This window comes from Apteryx rowi, unplaced genomic scaffold (assembly GCF_003343035.1).
Source record: "Apteryx rowi isolate R43461 unplaced genomic scaffold, aptRow1 scaffold_78, whole genome shotgun sequence".
Lineage (NCBI taxonomy): Eukaryota > Metazoa > Chordata > Aves > Apterygiformes > Apterygidae > Apteryx > Apteryx rowi.
In genome coordinates, this window is record NW_020451071.1 from 2,652,590 (window position 1) to 2,680,267 (window position 27,678).

General features: G+C 36.5%; 1 protein-coding gene across 10 annotated transcripts in view; it reads right to left on the reverse strand.

Moving 5' to 3' along the window:
* SLC38A6 (solute carrier family 38 member 6) overlaps positions 1-27,354 on the reverse strand; it is a 41,369-nt gene extending 14,015 nt beyond the window's left edge. Inside the window, exons 1-8 of one of the 10 annotated variants that reach the window (XM_026088620.1) lie at positions 27,235-27,354; positions 26,389-26,462; positions 22,015-22,067; positions 18,950-18,989; positions 11,152-11,175; positions 7,561-7,642; positions 2,407-2,489; positions 1,881-1,939 (exon numbers count right to left, since the gene is read on the reverse strand). In XM_026088620.1, coding sequence (XP_025944405.1) covers positions 1,881-1,939; positions 2,407-2,489; positions 7,561-7,642; positions 11,152-11,175; positions 18,950-18,989; positions 22,015-22,067; positions 26,389-26,462; positions 27,235-27,308 — 489 coding nt within the window. In that variant the 5' untranslated portion in view covers positions 27,309-27,354. Of the gene's footprint in view, positions 1-1,880; positions 1,940-2,406; positions 2,502-7,560; positions 7,643-11,151; positions 11,176-18,949; positions 18,990-22,014; positions 22,068-23,012; positions 23,361-25,443; positions 25,608-26,388; positions 26,469-27,234 lie in introns of those variants that run through there. The other 9 variants (XM_026088619.1, XM_026088625.1, XM_026088622.1 and 6 more) reach the window with 9 other exon arrangements.
* Positions 27,355-27,678: the final 324 nt, after the last annotated feature.

Below are 27,678 nucleotides of genomic sequence, written 5' to 3' on the forward strand. Positions count from 1 at the left end.
GCTTGCTGGCATAAAGCTGAACAGATGGGATGCACTTGAAAATGCATAGAATTATTGTATATGCAAAACAGAATTGTATTAGTTCCATATGACTAACAGAGTTTTCTTCTGGAACAAATTAAAACATATCTGCCGTACAGAAATTAACATTGTGCAAACTAAAACGCCATTTCAACAGTGCATATCACCCACTTCAAAGCAATTAGATACGAAAATGAAAATGCATTTAATGCCTTTTAGTTTCAACACCTAAACAAGTCAGAGAAGATATTCAGCAAAGAGTACTGGTTTTCTTTAAACAGCCATAATGGGTTTTTAAATTTTTGACCTCAATAAGATTCACTTTGGCTCCTTCTTGGTCACTTAACAACAAAAAATAAGCATACAATTTTTATCATTTCATAATAAATCTAGTAGTCTGTGCACTCCTTAATTAACACTTTCTACCAATGTTTTTTGCTATACAGAATCAGAACTAAACTCTACGTCCAAACATCTTATAGCTTGACAGGTCTGTGTACAAGTCTTGTTTACACACTTGCCTTTTCTGAGCCCAATATTATTTTCATGTGCATACACCCATTAAAAGTAGCTTACTTCAGAGATGTGCACACATTTCCACTGACACCTAGGAATTGAACTTATTTTAAAACTGTTGCAACTAGCTTCAGACCAAGACCTATTTAAGCATTATAGTTAGCTGCCTTCTTCTTTTTTTCTTTTTCTTTTTTTTTTTAAGAGAAATTTTAGGAGAGAGGTCAGAAGTTAAGGTAATTCATAAATATTACAAACAAATTTCCATTAGCTCTGGAGAGGCTGTTGCTGTTTCTCAATGCTATGCTGAGGAAGAATACTTCCCAAGGTCCTGCAAACACCACAAGTCTCAAGGGATACCCTAGGGAGATGTTTTGACAGCTTTGAAGTTTGGTTTTATCACATGGTTTAGTTCCTAATGGATTGCCTTGGTCTCCTGGATGGCATGTTTGTTCAACTTGCCTTCAACTCTGTTTATCCCTTTGTAAAACAGGTATTAAATGCAAGTCAACGCAAGCCAGAATGACAGGAGAGAAGGGGAACATTTTTCCGGGCTCCCAAACAAGACTCTTGTTTCTATACCTAGATGACAGAGTGTGAGTTGCTTAGCTGTACTACATATTACACATGTGCATTAACATACTTCTTTCCAGGAAAAAAAAAAAAGGAGGCAACTTAAAGGCACATTTTTCCCTCTTAGATCTGCCTAGCAGGTCTCACTTGTGATATTTGGAAACATCTACCTCACAGGGGCCTTGAGAGGGTGAATATCAGGGTCAAAAACCCCCATATGGCTTAGAGAAAAGAACTTTTCCTTTCAGCAGGAAAAAAGAATAAGGTCATTGACATATTAATGAATCTTGTAAACTGCCTTAATAAAGTTCTAGTTTTCTTTGCCTTTTTTTGAACTCTGTCACTCCATCGTACATGTAAATTTAATTTATTTGGAATATATTAAATTTTCTTCTGCGCTAGTTACAGTAAGTAATAGTTAGAAGCTAAGAAAACAGAATTCCATTCCGTTAGCAGTAGGGAAACAAAAGTWTACGTGCCAGTTCCCTTCACTGCACCGTCAGCAAAACAAAAATATTGCTACATTTACCAGTCCAAAATATAATTATTTTAAATCTTTTCACATGCTCGAAAGTTCATACACATTTTCATGCCTCAGCAAAATAATTGTAATTTGTCCAAGCAAGTATATACTGAACTCAAAGAAAATTCTAAATTTTACATAAAACATAAGGGGGCAGGGAAAGGCAATTCATTTCAAAACAGGCTTATAAAAACATTTAAACAACAAGAAAAAAAAACACAGATAAGCTGTGCACTGATTTTTAACTTACCACAAGAGCAAAGTACACCATAAAGAAAAATGATAAACTACTTGTGTAGCCAAGAAAGCCTGTAAAATAACAGTAAAAATAAAAGAGAATTTATAAGGAAAGTGATCCTAATGTACAGCTAAAGCTTTACATTTTAGGCATGTTTTCTATTACAGTGCTTGGTATCTGGGGCTTAGGACTCAGAATAACAACATTCCAACTGCCTGTCACAGATCATTTATGTAGTTTTGTAGGGCAGAATTAGAACTGGCTTACCACTAATGGCATGCTGTAAGTAAATGCAGCTCTTTAATGTTCTGCTGTAAAGATTTTATTTTAGTATTGCAGACAAAATACTACTGCAACCCAAGTAATAGGTTAACTAGGCAGGGCTGGAAAGCAGAACATGCTACAACTTAAGTAGTCCCCACCACCACCAGCCCCCTGCCAGTTAAAATAAATAAATAACCCATTAAGGTTTTAAAGTCTTCAATTGTAATTACTACTAAAATAGAATAATACTCGCTTCTCTCCTTTAATTACTCACCGATTTTAGGAAGAAGTGCAAGAGGAAAAACAATGCAGACCGAAGTAATCAGTAGCAGCAGTCTCCCATCAAGGTACCAAGACCTGTTGGAAAAGCTACTTATGACTGATACAAAGTTCAAGAGACCTAAAAAAGTATGTTCTCCTTTAACACCAAAATCTTGGACAAATAACCACTAGGACAAGAACAACAACAAATAATTTCCAGGCTCACATGCTATTTATATGGGTTTGTATCCTCAGTTTTTTTTATTGCGATACTAAAATAGAGTTCTCAGACAAGGAGGAAGCAGAGCACTGTCCCGTCACGAAGCAGCATTGCAAGCAATCTTCCATAGGCAAATGCCTGCATCGAGCAGCGGGCTGATTTGTGCGAAGCTATTTCTCAACAGCACAGTATGCAAATCCCTCCCTGCCTTTATTCAAAGCAACGATCAGAGGGGCAAGGATATTTCATACTCCGCAGATTTCTTACAGAAGTGCTTGTGTAGTATGCTACATCTGTCCTGAACTGGGTTACTCTCTCCGCGTTGCGTTTTCACATGACCGGAAGAAATAGCAATTTTAATTCCCACTTGCGGCAGAATCTCCCCCCCAGCTTATTTCTACGCGACCACAGCTCCTTACAATTTTCAAGAGGTGCGAAGAGGAAAGCAAAGCTACCAAAAGTCAGCCTATTTCTTTTAACACTCAGTTATGATTTCTGAACGTTCTAACTTTCCGCTCTGCCCAAGTTTCATCATACCTATCATCACTGGGTCCTCATAGTAGAAGAAGAAACCAAGTAAATCATCTTTCAAGTGATTTGAAATAGTATTTTTGCTATTCAGAGATGAAATAAGAAAGATCAGGAACAAGGAGGGTTTTATCTTTAATTTTGCACAAAGTGATCACTCATTCTTTGTATGCGTATACACACACACGAATTAAAGGGTAAAAAGATAGAAATTATAACGTAATAAGCTAATAATATTTATACAAAAATATACATATAAAAAGCACTGTAGAGCTATACATAATCTTAATGCAGTTAAAAATCTATTTAAAGCGTCAAAATCTCAAACCTGAACAAAGGAAAGTACAGATGTATAAGTTAAGAAACAGAAACATCTTGAGGGTGGCTCCCCCTAACTTGGTAATAACCATATCCTGTGCTGATAAACATCTTGCACATCAGCCTCCGACTTTACTACCTATAAACACCTTGGCCTTTGACCTTCAAGTTTATTTAGTCCAGGATATGGTTAGCACCTAATAAACAGGCAGCACCTCAAGTTATCATAAGAAAAGTAGCATAACACCTGTGTTAAAGAAGAATTACCTTATACACCTATTAACTACTATCATACATAGGGGGCAAACACTTGTGCCACTTGTTTAAAAAAAATAYAGGTAATATAAATGAATACCGAAATTTCAAGGCTGAGGGCATCTTTGCTCTATCAAGATCAAAGTGTCCCTTAAGTGACAATCTCTATATAAAAAAATTTCTCAAAACACATCACCTTTCAAAAAGTGTACTACTAGCCCAGGTCTGCTACCGCGTCAGGTAAAAAACAACTTTACCAGGATAAGCTGTTTGCTGTAGTATTGTTAATATCATTTCACCCTACCCAAAACAGTTCTCCAGCTATAAAAGTAGAAGCCAAAGGCATTTCACAATTGCTGATCTTCTCTTAAGGAAGATTTTAACAACTATGTTAACTAGTATGTTATTGAGTTCGTGTTTGCAAAACATACCTTGCTATATTTAATGTTCAGGTATTTTTAAATTGTTTTTCTTACTTTCATGGTAGATGTTAGTATTACAAGCAACAGGAGAGTATGCAAATATATAAGGAATGATGCACTATGTGTGAGATTAGCTAAAATGCCTCAGATTTGTATATGCAGGACCTCTACATTAAGTCACCTGACTCTGTCTAAGCAAGCAGCAAATCCATAGTTTCCATCGTAGCTCATGAGTTCAGCAGGCCAGAGAAAAAGGTTATTTTGGTTATTCTCTTGTAAATGAAAAAAAAACCCAGTGGGGGGTGGGAGAGGGAGAAAAATTACAATGAGGTGATGTGAAATAGGAGAGAAAATAATTTTGGAAACTGTTTAATTTTTGAATATACAATTCTTTTATTTAAAAAGATCTCCAAAAAACAAAACAGTGGACCATCTACTGGTTATCAAAAAGTCCATTTTTTCCAAAAATACTATAGTAAAAATACATTTATTTTTCAAAGGCAACATAAATGTTTTTGTATTTCCCTTAAAATCAGTTCGCTCTGCAAATTTAATTCTATATGATAAAAGTGTTCCAAATATTTGATATAGAATACAAATCTTTGACTTTACTGAAAACACTTTGGCATGCAGATGTTCCTCGTCCTTCCCCCGTATTTTAACCAAAAGCAGACATTTATAAATCGCTTTAATTTCATTCCTGAATGCAACAGGACAAGAGATTCATGTGTTCTAAATTAGGATCTTACGCTCAGTCCATATCAATTATATAACACACAAGCAAGACAACTTAATTGCATCAATCGTATCCTCCTGACAGGGTCATTAAATGTTAACAGAGGGCTCACAAATTACAACTGTTTAACACAATTCTCATTTGAAACTACGTTCATGTCATCAAAACTCTGCAGAATTCTTGTTATGCAGACTGATATATCTCAGCTTGCAATTAACAACTGTTTATGTTGTATGTTTTTGTTTTTTAATAAAGACATGAAGATATATTACACACTGGCTCTGGTCCTTTCAAACACATGCACACATGCTTACCTTTATCTATAAAAATAATTCAATGTGCAAAACATTCTTTAAACATATTTCATAAAAGTACGTTTGGGGATGATATATGTATACAAAATATTTTTCGCAGATAGTTTAACTGACACTTTTGATACATTCTAACCACATTTTAAGATAAATTCTGCATCCAAATGAAAGCGTATCAGATGCCATACTGACTTAACAAAAACAGAACAGTCGTACAGCCACATCTGGAAACAAGCGGTCTAGTTAAAATAGTTCAATCAAACCAGTCAATATTTAAGCCCTTTGCATAAATAAGTTGCTATTAGGTTTGATATTAGATTACCTATTTGCGTGGAACTATCTCCTACAATTAAGAAACTCTATCATTAAAGAGCTATTCTAACATCTGTGAAGAAATACACATAAACAAAAGATTATGATTTATCATGGCACTTAATATGGCAAAATGTATGAAATATAGATGTGGGCATACACAGAAAATCAGCTGTGTATGCGCACCTGGAATACTACTCGACTGCTGCATTTGAAATGTTTGCTAAAGTCAAGAATAGAGTCAAACTGTGCCAGCTAAACATATATCAACAGAAGAACTCCCAGTGACAGAGGTAGAAACAGGACCAGACCCTGGCTGCAATCAAATCACTATTTTTCAGCTGAGACATGGTTAGTATTCCTATGAACAATTTCAGCTCTTTGTAAACACAAGGCAACCGAACTTCATCCACAACCACGAAAGTTTAATCTCAGTTAAGGAAGAAGCATGGGTGGTGACAGTGCTAACAGCACACTAAGAATTACCAGAATACCCAATTTGTTATCACCAGTTAAACCACTGTAACCTGACTGCCTATTCTCCAATGTTCTCATTTGGAAACTCTGCATTAAAACCTTGATAAACAGTAAAGTCTAGTGGGAGTATTATCAAATAGGTAGCTTAATAAATCAGTAGTTTATCCTGTCTTTGTTAGACAGTATAATCCTTTGCCCAGTACTGTATACATGTGTTCGTAAGGTGGTTGGCCATTTAAGTCCTGTCAGCAACTGGGACCTCTAGATCCTACCATTATATGAATGCTCATAATCTGTTTATTTAGAAAATTATTATTTTTGTTGTGAAAAGTCACTTCACATCAGCAGAGCTGTTATTTAAAACAAAAAACAGCAGTAAGTGATGCTATATGATAAATATGGGGACAGAGAAATTGGAACACACGTCCAGCAAATACAGTAGCAGGCTCAATGCCACTCTGCATGAAGAGAAGAGTTAAAGTACAGTCTCGAAGGAGAAGGTGTTAAGGTCTAAATGAAATGTTGATGACTACAACAGCTGGAAAAGATGCATTAACAGACTAAAAATGCCTTATCACACAAACCTTAATAGTTTTTAAAAACCCTTACAAAATCCGTATTATTGCAAGGGCAGGGAGGGGAGAAAGGCAGAAAGTAAGATTACCATCACCCTTCATTTCTCAAAATTTTGGTTTTAAACCAGAAAAACCGCAAAGGAAAAATATAAATTGAACTAAAGTACCATTAAAAAAAAGCTAATTTCAAACTGAAAATTCACCCACAGCATTCATGTGTTGTACAAGTATCACACAGCCTCAGACAGTTTCACCAAATTTCAATCCAGAGAAAGTGCTTACGGTAGAGCTCAAAACATCTGAAAATATGGCTGTTAGGTTGCGTTATGGCTGTGTTTTCAAAGATACACTGTTATGAATGTCAGCAGCATTGTAACAATTTGGACAAGATACTTCAGTGCTGAAGCTGCAATGTTTGTCTTAGCACAGGCATAGATTTCTCGCAACACTTCTGATAGAAATTTGAGGGATACACTCATTACATACAGCTTTATAGCTCAATTGCAAAGAATAATTTCTTTACTGGGAGCCAAGTTAAGGAATTATAAACAGAGTCTCGAAACCTGGCATTTTTCCCAAGACAAGTCCAATTACTGGAGCAAGACAACAAAATATTTAAATGCCTGCCGGTTTTTGTACTGTGGTTTTGAAATATGTGAAGTGATAACATGACAGCAGTTTAAATGTTTCTCCTCTTCTCCCTCCTGTCCCCTCCCTGATTCTCCTTTTAAATTTTTACAGAAGGGAGATTTCTTCAGATTGAGTTTTGCCACTGATTTAAGGTCGTATGATGGGAAATTGCTATGAGGAAAGAATCATGCTCTTGTATGCGTGTGCTGCAGAAGGCTTACGCATGCCAAATATATTTTATACTCCAAGAACTCCTGTAAATCACTAACTTTTTTAGCACGTGAGATTGAAGGGAAGTGTCGGTACCCATCTCCTTCAACAGTCCTGAACCACTTTCTTCCTCAAAAGAGAGACATAACGTTCAAAGTATTTTTTTTCCTTACCCACTCTCGGCGTCTCCACTTAAGAACCCCGCGACAGCACCAGGAAGCTCAGACTTGACAATTAAAAGATAAGATGACATAGCTGCAAACACAAGCAGAACAGATTTAGGAGTGGGATACTGGCATCTCTTGTTGTAACAACTAGCATGGCTTAACCGGAGCGGTTATGAAGGGAACATCGCAGCTATTTAATAGACATCATGGCACCAGAGACAGAATTGTTTTGGTTTTTTTTTTTCCATATACTTCCTTTAAAAATAGCTGCAAATTCATAAGTATTATACTGATGTTAGCTAATGCCTGCAAAGAGATTGTTATAACGAGTCTTGAAAGAAGGAAAACATAATACAGAGGACTAAAAGGCAAAACAATACAAAAAATAGGCCTGACCTATTACCTGGGAATATGGATGTGCAAGCTAGAGACAGACTACGCGGCTGCAGCACTTCTCCCCCCTCTTCCCTCCCCTTTCTAAGATTACTGGTAATGACAACGAGACTAAATGATAAGATTTGTTTCCATCAAAATAATAGGTTTGATTTTTATTTAAAGACTCAGTTTTTATTGTTATTTAACTGCTGTTGCACTAAATAAAAATATGACAAATTTAAACACATGAAAAAGACTTCAGAAGTTCTTTTTATTCTCCCAGGTACGGCCCTCAGAAGGTAACAGGTATATCAGTGACAGACCTCCGCTTCTCATGATAAACCCACCACCAAGAAAATTCCAACAACAAAAATAAGCGCAAAACTACATGGGAACCACGAACCAGAAGATAAATTCTATCAGTTCTCTTACAGGAGTGATGACATGAAATGAAGCATTTATAACTCCATTCAGGAAAAAGCAATGATGCATACAAATAAATCCAAAAGCTACTTTCACTGTATTATTTTTCTCCTTTACCCTATAAAAGGATCAAAGGCATAAGAGTTGGTTTTTTTTTTAATTACAACTCATATTAACCTGATACCTTCACATACTGTTCATGTCTTTTTTTTTTTCTTTACATAAACAGCAAATATTTATGTACGATTTAAAGACCAGTGGAGAATTACTCTAAACATCAAGCTTTACAACAGCTTCAACGAATACCAAAGTCTACATGAAACTATATTTCCATCCTTTAGAAGCAAATAATTTTAGTAATATCCCTACAAAAGTTCAGTTACATTTAAAGCTTGAAGAAAATTCATGTGTTGCATGCAAATTTTACTTTATTCATCTGTATTTACTAATTCTTTAGACTTTTACTGTTCTATATTTACTAATTCTTTAAAAGAACAGCAAAAAACATTCATAAGGTAGGGCAGTAAACTTCCACAAGCTGGTTTGAAGAGTAATTTTTTTTTTTTTTTTTAATGGAACATTTTGAGCCTTTAAAAATGTGTGGACTCAGACACTGCAGTACTACTGCACTTAATGTTAAATTTTGAAGAAAGGGAATGTGGTCTCTATAAAGAAAGTGAATTGTTTTAATACAAAGTGACACCTACCTACAGCAAGGTTAAATTAAAAACATTTGTTAGGTCACTAAATAAGGAAATATTCACTTCTTTATAATTAAAAGCTCCAATTTTTCCAATCTTAAACTATATTTCCCTGTTCATATGTAGCTGTTGCTCATGCCTGGCAAGATATGTATTGGGTGCCCTGATTTTACTCTATTTGCATACAGGGGAAGGTACATTCACTCATACATATCCTTACAGCACGCATATTTCTAGATAAACAGAATTTAAATAAAAAAATTAATACAATTTCTCACACTAAGCTATGGATGAATGCAAAGGCCAATTAAAGAATGAGAGAAAAAAGTGGAAAATTCCACTATAGTATAATTCAACTTTATTCATCTGTTAGCCTCCTTACTTGCATTATGCAATTCTCTGTACACATGCAGTTCAGAATTTTCATATATTTATGTCATTCAGAAAGATTTTAAAATTATTCTTTTGCAGCCTCAGCTGCAGAAAGCTTCAAATTAATTTCAAGATCAGATTTCCTCCTAATATGCAATCTGTCACTCCTCTCTAGCATTCCTACTAGCCTCTGGCTAATCATTTGATCACTTATCCTTTGTTGTGCGCTTACTCTTTGTTTTTAAGAGCGGAGTCCAATTTCACCGAATTCCACTCCTAAGGAGGGAACCAATTGTGCACCGAGAAACTTGCACATGCTAAACATTTGTATGCATCTTTCTTCCCTTCTCTGTGCATATGGGAAACAACCTCACATAGTACAATTTTTTTTTTCCAGTTTACATTCTCCCTTTTATTCTAGAAGATGAAGAAAATGAATAACAAATACAGTATTTTTCTTTATATCCTGATGCTTAGAAGAGGCGTGAATTTCTCACATAGACCTGTGCAGGACACTTGTGCTAAATTCATAGTTTAAGAAGTCAAACCCAGCTTCTTTTTTTCAATTTACAAATGCAGTTGTACTTCTCCTCACAAACAACAGCTCCCTGCAGTTTTACTTAGCGTGGAAGAAGCAAGAGACATTACCCATTGCAGGACTCTGCAAAATATTACAGAGTGAGTGAAGAATGTCGTTTGTTTTTTTAAAGTAGAAACCAAAATAGTGAAGTGTCTTGAAAATGGACACAAGAATCAAAAAGATTATTATCTCAAGTAGAAATAAGCGCACACAGTATGACAGAGAGCACGTCTGTGGCTCCAAATAAGAAGTTTCATAGAGCTTCCTTGATGCCTGGCGTGACCAAAGGCATGCCAAGTTATACTGTAAAAACTGTCAGCTATCCTTAGAGGTCTTAGTGCATGACGGAAGGAAGAGCTTACACAGTCACAAGGCTAAACCGTGACACAAGTGAACATAACAAAAAGTATACCTTGTGCCTTCATTTATACATTTGTGAAATATTAGCTTTCTCCATCATTTGGAAAATAATTTTAACATTTTAATGTCTAACTTTTAAAGCACCTTTTATAACATACAAAAGTTACATTAATGGCTGGTCATTTAGCTTTAGATGTCAAGCATTCAAAAAAATTAGCTGATGTCAAAAGTAACGCTCCTTTTACAGCCAGAGTTCACTCCCCTTATGTGCATCTCGTACGAGAAAGCAGGGAAGCATCATCTAGCAAGACACAGTAGGTAAGACATTAGAGCTCACTGCTCATCCCAGTCCCATTGCTTAAATACAAGAAGAATAATGCTTTCTTCATGCTGTCTTCTGCGATGAGTCACCTATCTTTAGCACAGAACGAGACAGGTTTCTTGCAGAACAAATGACATAGAATGACATAATTTGAAGCTTTAGCAATATGCATATGCAGCAAGTGCTGAACTACAACTACATGAGCAACTTTAATAAGGGAATTTCCTAATTTTTAAGTCCTGACCTTGCTTATTTAATGTTATTTTAAAATAAGTTTCAGTAAGTACTAAGAACTGCTTGATGAAGAACTACGCAGATCTGAACTTAATAGCCCTAGTCCCAGAAATGCCATAAAACAGTATTCAGCAGAAATCAAAACAATGTTATTACTTAATTATTCAATAGGCTCACCACTGTCTTGAAAGCAGCAAGGAATTACATTCTTAAAACACAGACCACTTTACCATGTTCTGAAAAGTTGATATTGGCTGTTTGACAGAAAAAAAAAAAGTTTCATAAATGATAAAATGGAGGACTGGTATTATACTTTCATTATTACATTTTAACCTGTTATGACACCACCAGATATGACTCATTATAAATATACATCTATTATTCAGAATGTCCCTGTTGTGCTATAATATTATTTGACACTGACCATATGCAACCATATTTGAAAAACTATTAGTTGCTAGAGAAAAGAGAAGCCAAGGTTATGTTTTTAAAATAGCCCCCAAAACACTATCTTTTGAGGTAGCCCAGTCTTAAATCAAATACATGACTGGCTTCTTGGTTACAAGAGCAAGAAGTGTAGATTTTCCTTAATATCCTACACAAAAAAGAGCAGTTGCTAAAGTCCACAGCAATGATGCAAGAGAACATATGTTTATACATGAATTAAACATATACAATTTATTCTTTCCTTAGAAAATGGCTGGTCATAAATCCCTTCAAATCATTTCATCAAAGGGATTGAATCTGGTTGTTCTGGTCAGTTTTTCCTGATCTACAACTTAATATTGATCTAATGTGATCAGCTAAAGATGCCTTGCATTATCAAGCAGTGTGCAAAAGTGGAATCAAGCTGCCCTCCAAGCCCCACATAGGAGAAGGTGGGGGGCAGGCGGGAAAAAGAGGCTGTATGAATCCAACTACATTGGCTCTTCAACTTCTACTTGAAGAAGAGGGATGCTGACTTGGGAGTTGGGACAAGCAGACAGTCTCGTCTTGGTGCGTGGCTGTGGGGTATACCAGATAAGAAAGAAAAATTCCTCATAAATATCTACGGATAATTGAGACAAATGAAAATATTTACAACTCTTATCCTCAATAGAAGAATCCAGTCAATAAGATCCCCATTTTCCCCAAAACACTGAAAAGATTAGATGCTAAAAGATAGAAATAGTACTAGAATAAACACTACTGATACCTGCACGCTCCAGCTGAATTGAAATGAAACTTTCATAGCAACTTAAGTGACAAATCCATTTGGGCTTATGTCTCTCTGTTGGTATGGAGGTAGTTTAAACTTGAATCTGTCCTGATCCAAGGAATGTGACAAAGTGAAAAACAAAAGCAGGGAAGGATTTCAAAAATGAAAGTAAAACTAGGGAGTGGAATATTGGATTTTTGGCAAGCTCATTTCTTCTGCCAAGAAATTAGACTGGAATAGAAAGATGGGAAGCATTTTAGTATCTCATCTAGCTCCTAGTAAGTAATTCAAAACTGCAAAAACATCAGGAATGATGCATGGATGCCACTGAAAACCATCAACTATTTTGGCCCTCACATCGTACGCCCTTAAGAGCCATGTTCATTTGTTTTCATTTTGTAATGAATCCACCACACACAATTTTAAGGACTCCCTCAATCACTTGAGGTATTGGTTTTATATTTCCTCTTACCAGAAGCTTAAAAATTGACAAGATTTGAGGTCTTTCTTTTACACATGCAGACTGGAGTGTGTGAGGAGATGTAATGCATGTTCAGATGGGGAAGTTAGGACAATATAAATAGGTTGTCAACTTCTTGGCTATTTTTCACTTAATAGACACTCATCCTGATGAATTTCCTCTCCCTTTCTTTCCCCTCCCTTTTAAGTTTAGCTTTTACCTGAATTATTCTGGAACTTATCTATGTTAAGCTAAAAAAAAGCCCAAAACAAACAAAAAAACAATTCTTATTCCACAGGGGACACACAGGTAGCAGATTTATTTTAGTAAAACTTCATTAGTATAATTGTATTTGCACAAGTTATGCCAGTATTATTGAAATGTTACCCACATAGCTCTTAATATACTCTATTCTGAAGAATATCTGTAGGGTGTTTTTTTTATTTTTTAAAGCAGGCTTAATATTCTTTACAGTATCAAACCTTTCCAAAAACCATTCATTGCAGTACAAAAACACAACATCATTGGTCATCAGTTGTTAAATTAGCATGGGAGCTGACAAACCTGCCCTTAATTGAGGCAGCTCTGCACTGGAAATCCTCACTTTAAAACAGTAAGGATAATTAGGCTTTCAGGTCAAAAGCAAACTGCATTATGAAAACAAACATTCAAGTTTGCTTGAAAACAGGATTAGACTTTCTGTACTTAGTGGAAGCTCAGTAATTTCTTAAGGGATTAAGCATACAGTTATCAGCATATAAAGTACAATGTTTTATTCTTCCATGATCTGCACCATTCATTTATTTCCAAAGTTTGTAGAGTACTGCGTTGTGATTAGAGACAGGTATTCCCCTCTCCATTCTCTCAAAATACATGCTACGTTCAAATTTGAGACAAGCTTTGCAAATACTTTTTGAAGTATTCAATATTCAGAATTAAGTAGAGAACTCTGAAGACAATTTAAAGAGTCATTTGCAAAGTAAAAATGCCTAATTAAATAGATAATAGAAAAGGTATTTGCTAAGGCATAAGAAAAAGAAAAAAAAATATATATATATATATAAAAGGAGCTTGTTTGTACATACACAGCATCTGTGAGTGCAGACACACAGAGAGCAGACATATACCCACGTACCCAGATTTGGAGATTACAGATGTCGTTATGAAGCTCATAAAAAATAAATAAATAATAGTAATAAAGAAAAGAAACCCGAAGGTTAGAAGCCGGCCCGGCCCCGGCAGGGCCAGGGGCGCCCGGCGCGGCCACCAGGTGGCGCTGCGAGCGCACGGCTGCGCCCGCTCCGCTCCGCCCCGCTCCCCCCCGCCCGCCCCCGCAACACAGAGATATAAATATATATAAATGTACTTATGAATTAAATATACACACACACAAACACACATATATGCACATATATAATATTTCCAGTGGTTACACTTCTTGATTTACTTTGGAAAACGTGCCAAATGTGAACTACCAGAATAGAAGAAGAAGAAAAAAAAAAGCGATAAAATGCCGCTGAAGAGAACTGAATCTCCTCTCACAGCTCATTCAAGAACATCTATTCGCTCCCCACAGCATTCGGGCCGCCTCGATAGCTTGAGCATAAAACTGTTCGAGGCATACAGAACAACCCCTCCCTCTCTTACAGCTGCAAAGAAGAAAGTTTTGTACCCTTCCGAGCACATGTTAATTGAGGAATACCGAAACAAAATCTGGGAGCAACAGTTACAGAAATTATACATAATTTAACTGTATTGGTATTAGAAAGTTCACAGTTCTTTGTAAAATAAAGATATTACTTTGATAGATATCTGGCAAGCTTAGTGAGGCTGCAGAGAGACTGCGCCGGTCTTTCGGACACAAGCCAAGACAGGCAAGTTGCTCCTGGGATATCTAACAAGGGAATTCCTGTGTGTATCCCAGCCTGCTTGAAAAAAAACTGCAAAAGAGAAAGACTACTGCAAGAACTCCTTGCAGAGACCACCTATGCTATACAGCTGTACCGCATGTTCTACCTTTGCACTTAATCCCACTGCTAATAAATTTTAAATAATTAAATTCATGTTCTCAGCAGTTTCAATTCATCTTTCTGTACATTAAAACTACCAGGCCCTCTGTGGCCAGTCCTATCTCCCTCCAGCCATGACCTTCAGCTAAGACCAGTCTCCAGCCTGGAGAAGTATGCTGTAAAACTCTCCACATACTTCCTGCTAGACCTCAAAGCTGAAGATTTGTTAGTGTTGGCACTAGATTGTGAGCTGCTCTTGTGCAATACTTTATTGTGTTTGTCTCCATTTTCCACAAGCCTTGCTAAAATAATTCTTTCTCCAACTTTGTTACATATGTTTTGAGATTCCTACCGACTCTCAGATACACTGGTGCAGATCACCCTCATTTTCAGTCAGATGAGCAGAGAGGACAATTCCAGGAGGAGAAATTCTCGGCTTCTTTCCCCTCCTTCGGAAAGTATCCGCAACCCTTGCAGAACTTCCCTGACTGCGGGAGGGGGAAGGGCTACAAGAGGCAGAGCCATGGCTTGGCCCACGGTGCCTCATCCATCACTTCCTAGAAGCACAACGCTATCCAAACAATAGCGGGGACTCTGTCCAATTCGAGTTGCTCCTGGGAAGGATTACATAAAAGAGCGCGTAGAGCCATGTAACTCTGTTTTTCATGGCAGCCTCCCCTGCTCCTTCTATGCCTGCAGACACACAACTTCACCAAGGGCCCTCTCCAATTTTAGGAGGCACGTGAGAAGATCAGAAATCCTTCGAGATCATCTTCTGCATGGCAGGCAAGAAACGGATGCTTGCAAGGTTATCCCGCTTATGGACCTGGGGTGAAAGGAAAGGGATGGCAGGAGCGGACGAACAAAATTGTGGTCTGGTACCACCCACTTGGGGAGTTTCCCTTTTGGTGTCCAATTTGCAACCCCATAGTCACACTAACCAACTCTTACAAGAGAAAGGCAGTTCACATAACCAATTACTAAATAACTACCTACTAGCTGTTTAAAGGGCTGCTGGATCGGGCCTAAATACTGACAAGTAGAACATTTAATTTTGGCCATCCCATTCAACCTCTTGATTTAACACACACCTATATTGCAAGAACAAATACATACTGACACAAGGAAAGCTAGGTATACATTTTCATAGCTTCATTTTCAATATTTAATCACTCTACAGAATTTGTACAAATTTGTAGCTTAGAATCTTTAAATCATAGTATTTTTAGATGACCTTAATTTGCATTAATTTTGCAATATCTAAATATATTATCTTGATGTAAATTCAGTTAACCCATGATATTTAAATGGATTTTGGTACTTGATTGGTGTTATTTGGTTGAACATAACACAGTCTTCCAACAGAAAATTAAAAATCTGCATGGAAGTTGAGTAATCATGTCAGAGATACAGATTAAAATTCCAARCAATGTACTCAGGATGTGATTTTCTCAAAAAACTCTTAAGCCTCATTTATAAAGAACAGAGGTATTTTAAGACTCATTCCAAATTCCACGAACTAGCCCTTTCCTGTAGCTGTACAGAAATCAAAGTTTTTTTTCTTTGGGTATCCTTCTCTTAGTAAAATCAACTCCCCTATCTACACAAATCAGTCAGTGTTGTTAATTAGGGTGTCAAACTCAAATTTGCACTTTAATTTTTTTCTTTTTAAAAAACAAAGATGACAAATTATGATAGAAATGAAAGCATAATTATATTAAAAATTATTACAAAAAGCTCCCTCCACCAGAAATGAATGTAAATCACTTCCGTACTTTAATTATTTTTAGAAATGATTCAAACTAGACTTTAAAAAAGCCTTGACTAGATGCTAATAGTGACAACAACTCTAGTAAAGCTGCTTATTTTAATCACAAACCATCATTCATTATCCCATCCTCTTCAATCACTTTTGAAATAAGACACCATATGATGCAATGTACCCAGGTCCGATGATGGAGGAGGTAACAGAAAACAATTTTATTTTTAGCTTTACTTTGAAATTAAAGACGTTGACAAGGTCTGGAAGTCTGCCCAACAGGAACAGCACTGCTGGTTCCTTCAAACGGACTTGAAAACAAAAAGAGGGGAACATCTAAGCGCGCTAAAGAGAAAGGGCAGAACCAGTTTTACACCTAATTCCAGCATGGCTTCCATTCATGACAAAATTTCACCTTTCCCATTTAAAATCCATAGGAAGAGCCAGAAAGACAAGAAAGTTCCCTTTGTTCTACACATTTCTTCAAGAGTCAAGGCTGGATGAGAGATGAAGAGAGGGCTCTTGATCCCTCCTGTTTTAAGAGCCTGTTAGATTGCAGTAAAGTCATCTTCATGGATGGCTCCTGCCACAATGCTGCTCCTCAGCAGCATTGGATTGCAGCATCACAGCACTCTGCCAAAGTGCAAAAGGCAGTTGTTAAGGAGAAACAACACAGCTGGGAGCTCTGTTCCCAAGAAATCTAAATACTAAACAGAAGCCGTGACAGTTCCTTGCAATGATAGCACAATACATCTTCTGTACGGAGGAAGGTGCCAAGAAGGCTGCACTTGCAACTCCTGTTTTCACAGATCACCCCGCCTGACAGCGTAGGGCTTGTTTTGGTTTAGCAGCACCAACTGGTTCAGAGAAGAGTCTTATTTCTCTTTTCAATGCATTTGAAACTGAGTGATCTTTGTAAACAAACGAATGTACAAGGTCTATGAAACACTACTGTTCTCTTACATGAAAGATATTGACATTGGAATGAGAAGAACCAAAACTGAAAGATTTGAAAGCTTCCATCAAAATAAGGGCACCTAAAAATATTTGAAAGAAAAGTTTCAACTTGCAAAAACGACTTCTTGAATTAACTACCTGAACGGAAAACCACTGGTTGGCAAAGCAGGCCCAGGTTGCTGGCAGAGAAGTACACTGCATAAGACGGAATAAGCAGTTTGATAATATCCAGCATGCAATAGTTTGGGCCTCTAGAATTACTGAGATGAATTTTATTCAAAATGACACACAGGGAAGGTTATGAACTGCTATGGGGAAGAAATGAGAGTCCTATTTCCTTCGACCACAGAATCTTGTATAGGATCCCAGAGTCTCAAAAACCTGTACTGTGYATCCCTTCCTTGTCTAGCACTGTTTATTTAGAGGTTCCCTCAAACGGGAAAGGAAATTAAAAAATTTGTTCATTCCTACAGAACATCCTCTAAAACCTGTATGAATAAATAATCCTTAACCTTGGAATTAATATGCTCACTCCTGCCTGAAATTAACATTCAGGTTTTTATAGTCATTTAAATTAAGCAGTCTTTATTACTGGAGCTTTAATACGTGGCAGGATACTAGTTTTATCAAAAAAGCAGTTACTTGAGCTAGTTCTACGTCCATATATAGTGACAAACAGCAAGAATCATCGAATTGCCTGGACTTTATAGTCTAAATTCTAAAGCAGAGAACAGCAGAACTGGAATGCTGTTCACTGTCATTGTCAATGAACGTACATATCTTCACCTTTCTTTTTTCTTTCCCTCTCCTCTCCCTCTCCTCATCTAAAAGAAAGAATCCAAAACATTTAAAGGAAGTAGCCAAAGAAACTAAAAATCGTTCTGTTAAATGCTGTCTTCTTTTTGACACTCCTATATTTCTAAGGGGACTGCTACTCAATACATGACAAGTATGGGAACATATCTGAATAGGAATTTAAATACTTAAGTGATTATTTTAATGCAAAGACAGCTAGTATTATTTTACTATGTTGCGCACCAAGGAAAACAAAACAATATAACTGGACAGTCCAACATATGACAACATAGATCATTGGTCCGCACAATGAAAGTCAACAAACCAAACAAAAACTCCACAAAAACAATAAGGTATTTAACTAAGAAAAAGGGGAAACTACCATTTATATAGCACAGTCAGAATTTCACGGCTAAGTAGACATGCAGTTGTTACACAACACTAAAACGCACACGCAAGTTCCAAAGGGAAAAAAACAAAACATAGGGCATGATAAAATGTATCTACTAGATGTACACATACAGAAAAGCAGGAAGGAAACAGAACAGCGGAGATTATGCTTCCTCAGCCCCTTCCAATTAGCAATGCCAGCTAAAATATGGATGTGCTCCACATCACCTGATGCAGCACCAGGCATACAACCCACCCTCACACAGGTCTCCCATCTACCTCATGACTGTAGCACTTCAGCTGAGCACAGTCACATAAGCCTGTGTTAAATTCCCTGTCCTTTTAATCAAGTCTTAAGAACACTGTCATTTAGTTATCGCCTCTGGTGTTTGCAGAGTTTTGCAGACTGTGGAGATTGTACTCAGCTCAGAGTTAAAATTGAGTTAGTGAAGTTTCTTACCTCCAATATTCTGGATAATTATTGTAGTTGCAACAAGAACCTATAAAAGAATTAATTTCTTTAGAAAGGGTAAGGATAACTAAAATCGTATGTCTATAGCAGTCATAAAACACACATGTATCTTCTTAAACAGACCAGATGCAGAAGTGATAACTGGTATTGAAAGGAAGGGCRTCTTCTATTTAATGTACACAGGGAAAATAATGCAATGCAATCTAAAATGAATATAAAACCAAAAAGTCTCCCTCAAAATACTGCCTTTTCATTCTGAGATGACAGACAAGAGTAGCCACACCGTGAAGCCTGTTCTGCAAAAGACTAGGTTTTAAATCATTGAAAACATGTAAGTGCATTCTAATTGATGCCAGGCGAGTACAAATGAAAACAATCATTCACCTTGGAAGAAGCAATCAGACAGCAGAGATTTGCACAAGGTATTTCCTCACTCCAAAAAAACTGAGTATTTTTAACTATCATGAATGCTATTACTCTTCTAAGCTTATATGCTAGCTAGACAATTTTTTTTTGTTAGTATTTGTAATTGTTCAAAGTAGACTGACACGGAAGTAGAAATGATCACAGGCCACTGAATGTTTGTCTGAATCCAAAGAATTGTTGACTTTCAACTAAAGAACCCTTACAAGTCAAGGGTCTAACGTATTCCCTCTGTTTTATTTTCTGTTCATCATCTAGAATAGCAGTTACTCTTTTTACTCTCTATTCTCCTTTCTCTAGCAGGACCCTCCTACATGCACGCTACAATAAGCCACCTTGGTAAAAAATTAAGCTATAGTTAGGAGGAGAAAAATAAACATACACTTTCAAATAAAATCTGAAAGTACAGTTGCCAATTTTTCAATTGGTCAACTAGAAAATAACTGTTAAACCATTAAGACAATATCAGATTGAAATGAATTAAAAGTCAGCTCAAAGTCACAAGTTTTTTTTTTCCCGCCCCCCCCACAAGGGAAAGAAAAAAAAAAGCTATCTTGTCATTTGCCATAGATGGAAACAATTGCTTCACGCCTTCGGAAAAGGAGAACCACTGGTCTTCTAACAGCAGAAGAGGTCCATTTTCATAATTCACAGAATTATTTTTGACATGAAATGAGCATAAGGTTGAATAACTACTCTACTTCAAGAGAGATCCCTAGCAGTTTACTGTCAACCTAGGATGCCAGTTTGAGCAAGATCCTACAGGGGTCTGTTGTATTATTAGCAAATGACTTGGATGAGAAGAGTATTACTTAAACCAAAAAAAAAAAAAAATCAGTGGCTGACAAAGCTGAAGAGGGTTCAAGGCCAAGATTAGAACTGCAAACGACTGCAATAAACTAGGAAGTCCAAAAATCAAACACGGTCAGTTAAAAGCAATGCATTCCAGAAGTAGAAAACACATGTATGACTACAGTTATTAGATTACATATAGAGAAAATCATCTGAGATAACAATCAGTAGCATGAAGCAGCCACAGAAATGGCAAATCTTGTTTTGGGATGTAGTAACAGGCATGTTCCATTTAAAATATAGGTAATAACTCTATTTGTTGGCACTTGCAAGTCCTCAGACAGCATACTGTATTCAATTTTGCAGGCAAGTTTTAAGAAAGATTACAAACATCAAGGACGCTTCAAAAGACAAACATAAGTGGTCTAAAGAACATGAGCTCATCAGGAAAGCTTGGTGAATTTGGTTTACTATTTAATCAAAATAACAGATTCCCAAACATATATATTCCAGTGATTGCTGCCCTCCATACACACCGAAAACAGAAGACCAGACTGATTTTTAGCACAGATGATTTAAATTAAATACTATGAAAAAGTATACTAGGAAGAATAAATAATTACCGATGTTGAATACATAGTGAAATTGTGAAATCTCCTTCACTGAAGCTTTTAAATAACAGATTAGACAAACATCTGCCAAGAATGGTTTATGTATGTTTAGTCCTGCTTCAGAGCAGAGGCAGTCTAGGGTCACTTTGTAATACCTCTTTAAGCTCTAGATTTCTATGATTTGTGTCTCTAATGGCTTGTGGTTAATGTGTACAGAAGACCTACTCTAAAAAGTAATTTTATTTCATACTCTGCTAATATGAAGATTTATTAACTCTTGAGGTTGATCACATCTTAACTTTGATCAATAAATATTGATCCTCACAGACTACACTCATTATCTGCTTATTAATGCTAATGGAAGTCTTATATACACCTAATTGCTCAGATTTAATTCCCCACTTACATTAACAGAAAAGAATCAGACTAGTCCGTTAAGCAGAACTCGAGAAAAAAATTAACAGTAAGCCATTAAAATTGCACTTCTACACGGTAAAACCTGCTTTTAAAATCATTTAACTTAAAACACAGAGTGTATTAGTCGTAATATCAAACGTGTAACATTCTCTATCACTATTAGTAGTCTCTATGTACCTTGTATTACACTATTAGGAAACATAGATTCAACATAGATTCAGTGCACAACTCGTATGTTGTATGTTGTATGTTGATTACTCCTATACCAAAAAAGTTCATGATTTCCTTTCAATGAAACGTTCACCCAATTTTTTATTAAATCAACGTGCCTTAAACGTAATCCTATTTATTCACGTTGTAGAAACTAGATGAAAGGTAAACACTTATCTTAGATCTCTATTAAGTGCTAAAACACCAAAAGTGAATCACTTAAGTGTCTCTTAACAGTTTACAGAAGTGATACAATGGGACTGTAACAAATCTGAAAGGGATTGCTGAGCTGACTTGACAGTAATTCCAAACAGCATACAGTCCTAAACGCAGTTAAAGAAATGAACACACTGACAATGAAGCACTCTCGCATTTAACTAAGTCTATTTTACGGTTACCTAAAGTTTCGACTTCTACAGACCAAATGCATTAACTGAAAAGCAGCAGCAAACTGTTTTCAGGAAGTCATGGATTTTTTATTTTATTAGAGCTTTGCAAATATTTTGTTTGTATATCTTTAGTATGCAAGAAACATACTACACTTCTGGTAAACAGCTAAGACCAAGAAGAAAAATATACAGGTAAAAACAAAATGCTTACCTTCCCAGGTGATCCAAATGCAAAGAGGCCAAGGTCTTCATAAGAAGTAACAGCTGTTAGTTAGAAAAAAAAAAAGCTAAAATATTTGAAGCTTCACATTCCCTTAAAATCTCTAGTTTTACCTTTTTTTAATGCAAACAACTCAGGAGAGAATTAAAAATATATTTTATAACATTTTCCATTTATGAGATAGTTTTGATATGCACCTGTACTCCTGCTACAAAATACAGCTATGTATGCTCAATTATCCACAGATTCTCCAGAAATTCAAATTACTATAATATTAAAAATGAAAGTATTAAAAAAAAAAAAAAACCCACACCACTTTGATGGAAAATTGCCTTCTCCCAGAGATTTTTTCAAATAATACTATAGATGAACAATTTCAGAATTAGCCTCACCAATTAAGTGAAAACTATTCCCATATTTTGTTAAAAGTGTACACTTTTAAAAAAAAAAAATGAAGAAAACAATATATTCATCTTTCTATGAATATAAACTTCAATCCAACCTTGCCAGGTTTTAAAAAACTCAACACTACTAATTTCCAGGAGAACTGAAGGTAAGCACCTTCCTTGGCTGAGATCTGTTTTTATATATATTTATACATATTTTATATATATATATATATATATATATATATATATATATATATAAAAGGGGGGGGAAGAAGAAAAAACACCCCAAAACAAAACAAAACTGCACCTGACTTACATAACCACATTAAAATAGTCTGTGGTTTCCCATACGCTTTTGTTGAGCTTTAGCTGAAGCTCACTTCTAATATTGCTGGTAACTCAAAACAATCCCTTCTCAGAAAGGGAAGTCATTAAAGTCTTGCAATGGTGCTCTCTGCTTTGTTATTAGAAGCTCAAGGGATATCAAAAAGATGAAAGTTTTCTGAGAAATATCACTCCCTTTCTCAGTCTATATTAAAATGCTCCACAGTTGTGAATACCTCAGAGGGTAAAATTAATCTCAAAACCACGTAATTTTACCGTCATAACACTTGCTCTCCCGTCTTCACGTCTACTTAGTACATTACTGTTTCTACTCCCGTCACTTCTTAATTTAGGGCCCAGCCCTGCAATCTGAGCGGCTCAGGGCAGACCTTTACACCTGAGTGAAGTCCCGCTGAAGTAAATGAAACAAGACATGGGAGACACAGTCAATTCGCGTAGATCAGATGACAGGGCTGGAGCCTCAGACTGCCAAGCGCCCAAGCTCAGGCCATTTTATTTCACGGGAGTTCTGCACACAATCAGATCAATGTGCCAGAGAAATAGAAGAAAACTCCATTCATCTTCTCATACGACTTTGTCAAGGGCAGCGTTTCACATTCCTCTCTACCACCAACACCAATATGCCATGACAAAATAAATGAAATGACAAAATTAAACGGGCCAGAGTCAGCTTTCAGCATAAACATGGAATAATCTTACATCTGCTGTTACACTGATGCAAGTTATATACAGATATAATTAAAAAAGCAATATGTCTTACTGGATTTTACCGTGTACTTCTCTTAGAATTATGTTTATAAAGCAATCGATTATGAGAAAGACTGACTATTTTAGAAGGCCATCCTCAATAACATTTAAGACCAGTGAAACTTAGTGCATTTAGGGTAGTGCTGCTTTTACCACACGGGAACAATACACAACAAACATACCAGGAACTATCAATAAAAACAACAAAATTTTCACAGAATCCCAAAACAGCAATACGAAACCTTAGGAGTATATGTTCTGTGGTAACGCTACTTTTGTAATCAGTTCAGTCCGTGAACACTGAGGAAGCCTTAATACCTAATCACACCTATTTTTGTACTTTGCAAGATTATATAGAGCAAGATATTAAGCATGGTTGATATAGAGACAAACGTGTTCTGCCAGACTGGCTTGATTTCTACTGTGTTCTTAATGCTGAGTGGAAGTTACCTACTTAAATCCAAAGCAAAATCAACAAGTACAGCACTAGCAATACTCATAAAATAAAAAATAAAAAATAAATAAAGCCACATAACTTTGAAGTACTTCCCACTTAAAATCTCAGTTCCTGTACTCTACAGAATGAACTTAGCTTTTGTCAGTCCAAACCCTAAAACAAGATATGTAGTACTGAATTAACATCGGGAAAAAACACTGCGTGAACTAATCCAAATACAACTCCTGACACATTGCAGTTTTTATTTGCTAAGYCTTTTGATCGACACAAACCATTTGATTTTTGTCAAAGTTGCTCTACAGCTATATCATTAAAAAACTGAAAATACTTTTTTTTTTTTTAAGCACTACAACAAAGATATCTGCGCTTAATAAACCTTGGTCTCCAATTAAAACAGAATTATTATTAAAGCTTCTTTTTCATAAGTGTATTTTACAGGCCAGTTTTTTCCCAGGATTACTTTTTATGATTTGAATACTTGAATGAATAAATTTACAAACACKTCCAAAGGTTTTTTCCCCACCCTTTAAATTTTTTTAAATTCATTCTTCAACATTAAACAACTAAAATTTCTTTCCAATTCCTTACTGTGGATTAAGCTCATAGTATTGTTCACAACTGTATGTATATTCTATAAAGAAGAAAATTGTTTAATTATCTACTCTGGAAGGCATTTTACACAAGCAGTTAAACAGGTTTTATCTTGTAAATGCACAACAGGTCATATTTCTCACTTTTTAAGACTTAATGTCCCAAAGAAAAACCTGGAATGCTATCTAACACGGAATTATTTTAATAGTTTACAAGAGTTATAGCAAATATAATTTGACAGAGATCATTAAAAAAAAAAAACAAAACCACAGAAGGCCATAAATTTAAATCCAGCAGATACATCTAGACATAGCTCTAGTGCTAATATGATTCTGTCAACATTAGCTGATTACTAATTTTTAACTATAAGTGCTAGTTTCAGACAGGAGAAATAATTCATCCTGTTATTTCAGCGGTATTCCTTGCTTTTAAAGGTGTCCATTCAAAAATGCTTTCCTGAAGTGGAATGTCACCTTTGGACAATAATTGAGGAGTTAAACCATTTTTATATCTTAGGTCTTTAAGTTTGTAACATGGAAAATTTTCTTTCTTCAAAAAGCTTGTCTTCATAATTTTCCCTCTCCTTTGCCCTTTCCCCGGTAGTTCTTTTACAAGGAGTTAATCATTATTTTAACAGAAAACAACAAAATATCACCTAATCCCTACAGGATACAGTACTTTTAAGCCTCAGATGAGATACACAAAGATCATTTAAAAAATAAAAATAAAACCTCGAGCTCGCCCTTTTTTGCTTCTTCCATTTCTCTAGCTATTTATTTCAGGTCATGATTCCTTTCTAATAAGCAGAGCTCCAAGAGGAAAAAGAAATTACCAAAGACTAGTTCCAACTCATCAAGCAGCCAACAATATCATACATAAAAGTAACCCTACCTCTGAAGGTTTTTTTTTTTTAGCATGTATGAAGAAGATCATTCAACAGGTGAAGACAGGAGCAGCAGATCTGAGAAGAATCAGGAAGCAATCATCTGAGAGACCAAAGCTAGCTACAGAAAACAAAGCCAATAAGGAAAGAAACGGAAGCTTTCTCCCACCACCTTTGAAAAGAGAGGAAAAAAGGAGATGGAAACAATAATCAGGTGACTGAAAGAGATGGAGACTTCCTGCTATAGCATGATCTTTATATACTAGAAGGAACCAGCCAGTTGTTTCACTAACAATTTAAAGAAGCAAGAATTAAAACATTAGCAGCAGATTAGGTTTCATATTTTAGAATCTACTTTTTGAACATTCCCAAAGCAGTGTAATTTCAAACTAAGGACTGCAATAGGACTTCTCATCCAATATCAAAAATGCTGCAAGGAAATGCATCTGTAAAGTGCCATGGGAATTACAATAAGCCAATATGACTACCAAAATCGAAAGGCATCCATTTCACATATTGAACAAATATGTATCACAAGCAGAATACAAGTCTGCTGTTTTATTGCGCTTAATCCTTTGCTGAAAGCAGCAGTAAGACTACCTATGCAGATAAGTACACACTAAAGCAGTGGGGTCCAACTAGCACTAAAATAGTTTTTGCTAAGGAAATACAGGATCTTCCATCTTGAAAAAATGAGAGGCACTTTGAGAAAAATAAAAGTAGAAACCTAGAAACCAGTGAGTTTGGCATTTACTTTTCATAAGGAGTTTCAAAAACATATTTTTATGTCAAATAACATTCATGAAAAATTTGAAATATTCCAACATTAGTGAATTAGATTTAGCAATTTGTTAAGGTGCTATTAATTGTAATAATTGTACTGGGTCATGTCTTTGTGATACAGGTGAAGAAATATTCTACAGATCACTCTTAGATAAATCCTTTTCACTTACCAGTCTGAGTGCACATACTGAGCAGGAGAAATACAGAGTAAGAAGCAAGGCTGGCAACAATCAGCAGCAAGATACTAAAAATACAAGATTTAAGTCATTTTTAAAGTATGATGCACTTCTGTCTTTAAGAATGATTATTTTGCAAGAAATAAGTTATCACAAGACAAGATTTCCTCATTTTATGGCTCATATCTGCTGACTATGGTTCATACGGTCCCTGACCCTCCTGACACTTGCTAAGTTCCAACACTTATGTTCTTATTTGCAGCAGAGTGTATCACGTACTATGTGGGGCAAGGACCTGATATATGAACTACAAGGACATAAACATAGGAGTTCTTGTGTGTGTGTGTATACATATATACACATGCACATATAAATACTTGAAAATATGTATTACTTTTAATGAAGTGAACTTAATGCTTAGAAAATGGTTAGACTGACAGTTCTGCATACTTTGGTCCTCTTATCCACAGGTTGGTACGTACAACCAGCCAAAGTGCAAGCTGACCCACAGTTTTCGAACATGTAACCATCTTGTTCCAGAAAGCCCATTTCTAGAACTAAAGGACACAGATATTTACATTACAAAAGTGCTATCTGTTAGGAGCAATGGCCAGTAAATTGCCACCATGTGGCAACTGGAGGCAGCGTCTGGGCAGTACTTGCATTAGGCCAGATTTGAATGAGTGGCCAAAAAGGAAAATTCTTATTCAACAACTCCAAAAACACGAGCTATTTATTTCTCCCTCAGTTATCACACAGCAATCTCAGTACCTAAGCTCTGTTGCACCTACGACTACAAGTTGAGTTTAAAAATAAGCACAGGCAAAACCACAAACTTACCTAAAACCCATGATCCCTGTGGTGGCCATAGCATAGGACAAGCCGAGTATCCCGCTTCCCATGATCGCATTCATTAAGTTAAATACCGAGAAACCAAAGGAAGAACCACGATCCGGAGGATGCTGCAAGAAGGGCGAAACGACACGCGGTTAGCGCGAGAGGCGCCCCGGTCCTTCCCGGGAGGAAACCCACGGGGGCAAAAGCCAGCTAGGCTYGTTTTCCCCTAAGCCGAGGCAGGAACCCTCCTTTCCCACCCTCAGCCCTCGCAAGCCCTGCCCGGGCCGTGTGAGGCACCAGGGACCTGCGGCCGGTCACCGCCTCCCCACGCGGCGGCACCGGGGCGCGACGCGGCGGTTGAAGGAGCCCCGCGCCCCGCGCGCTCCCCACAGGCGATAACGGCCGCCCGCGGCTTCAGCGGCCGCGGGGTGAAAGGCGCCGGGGCCA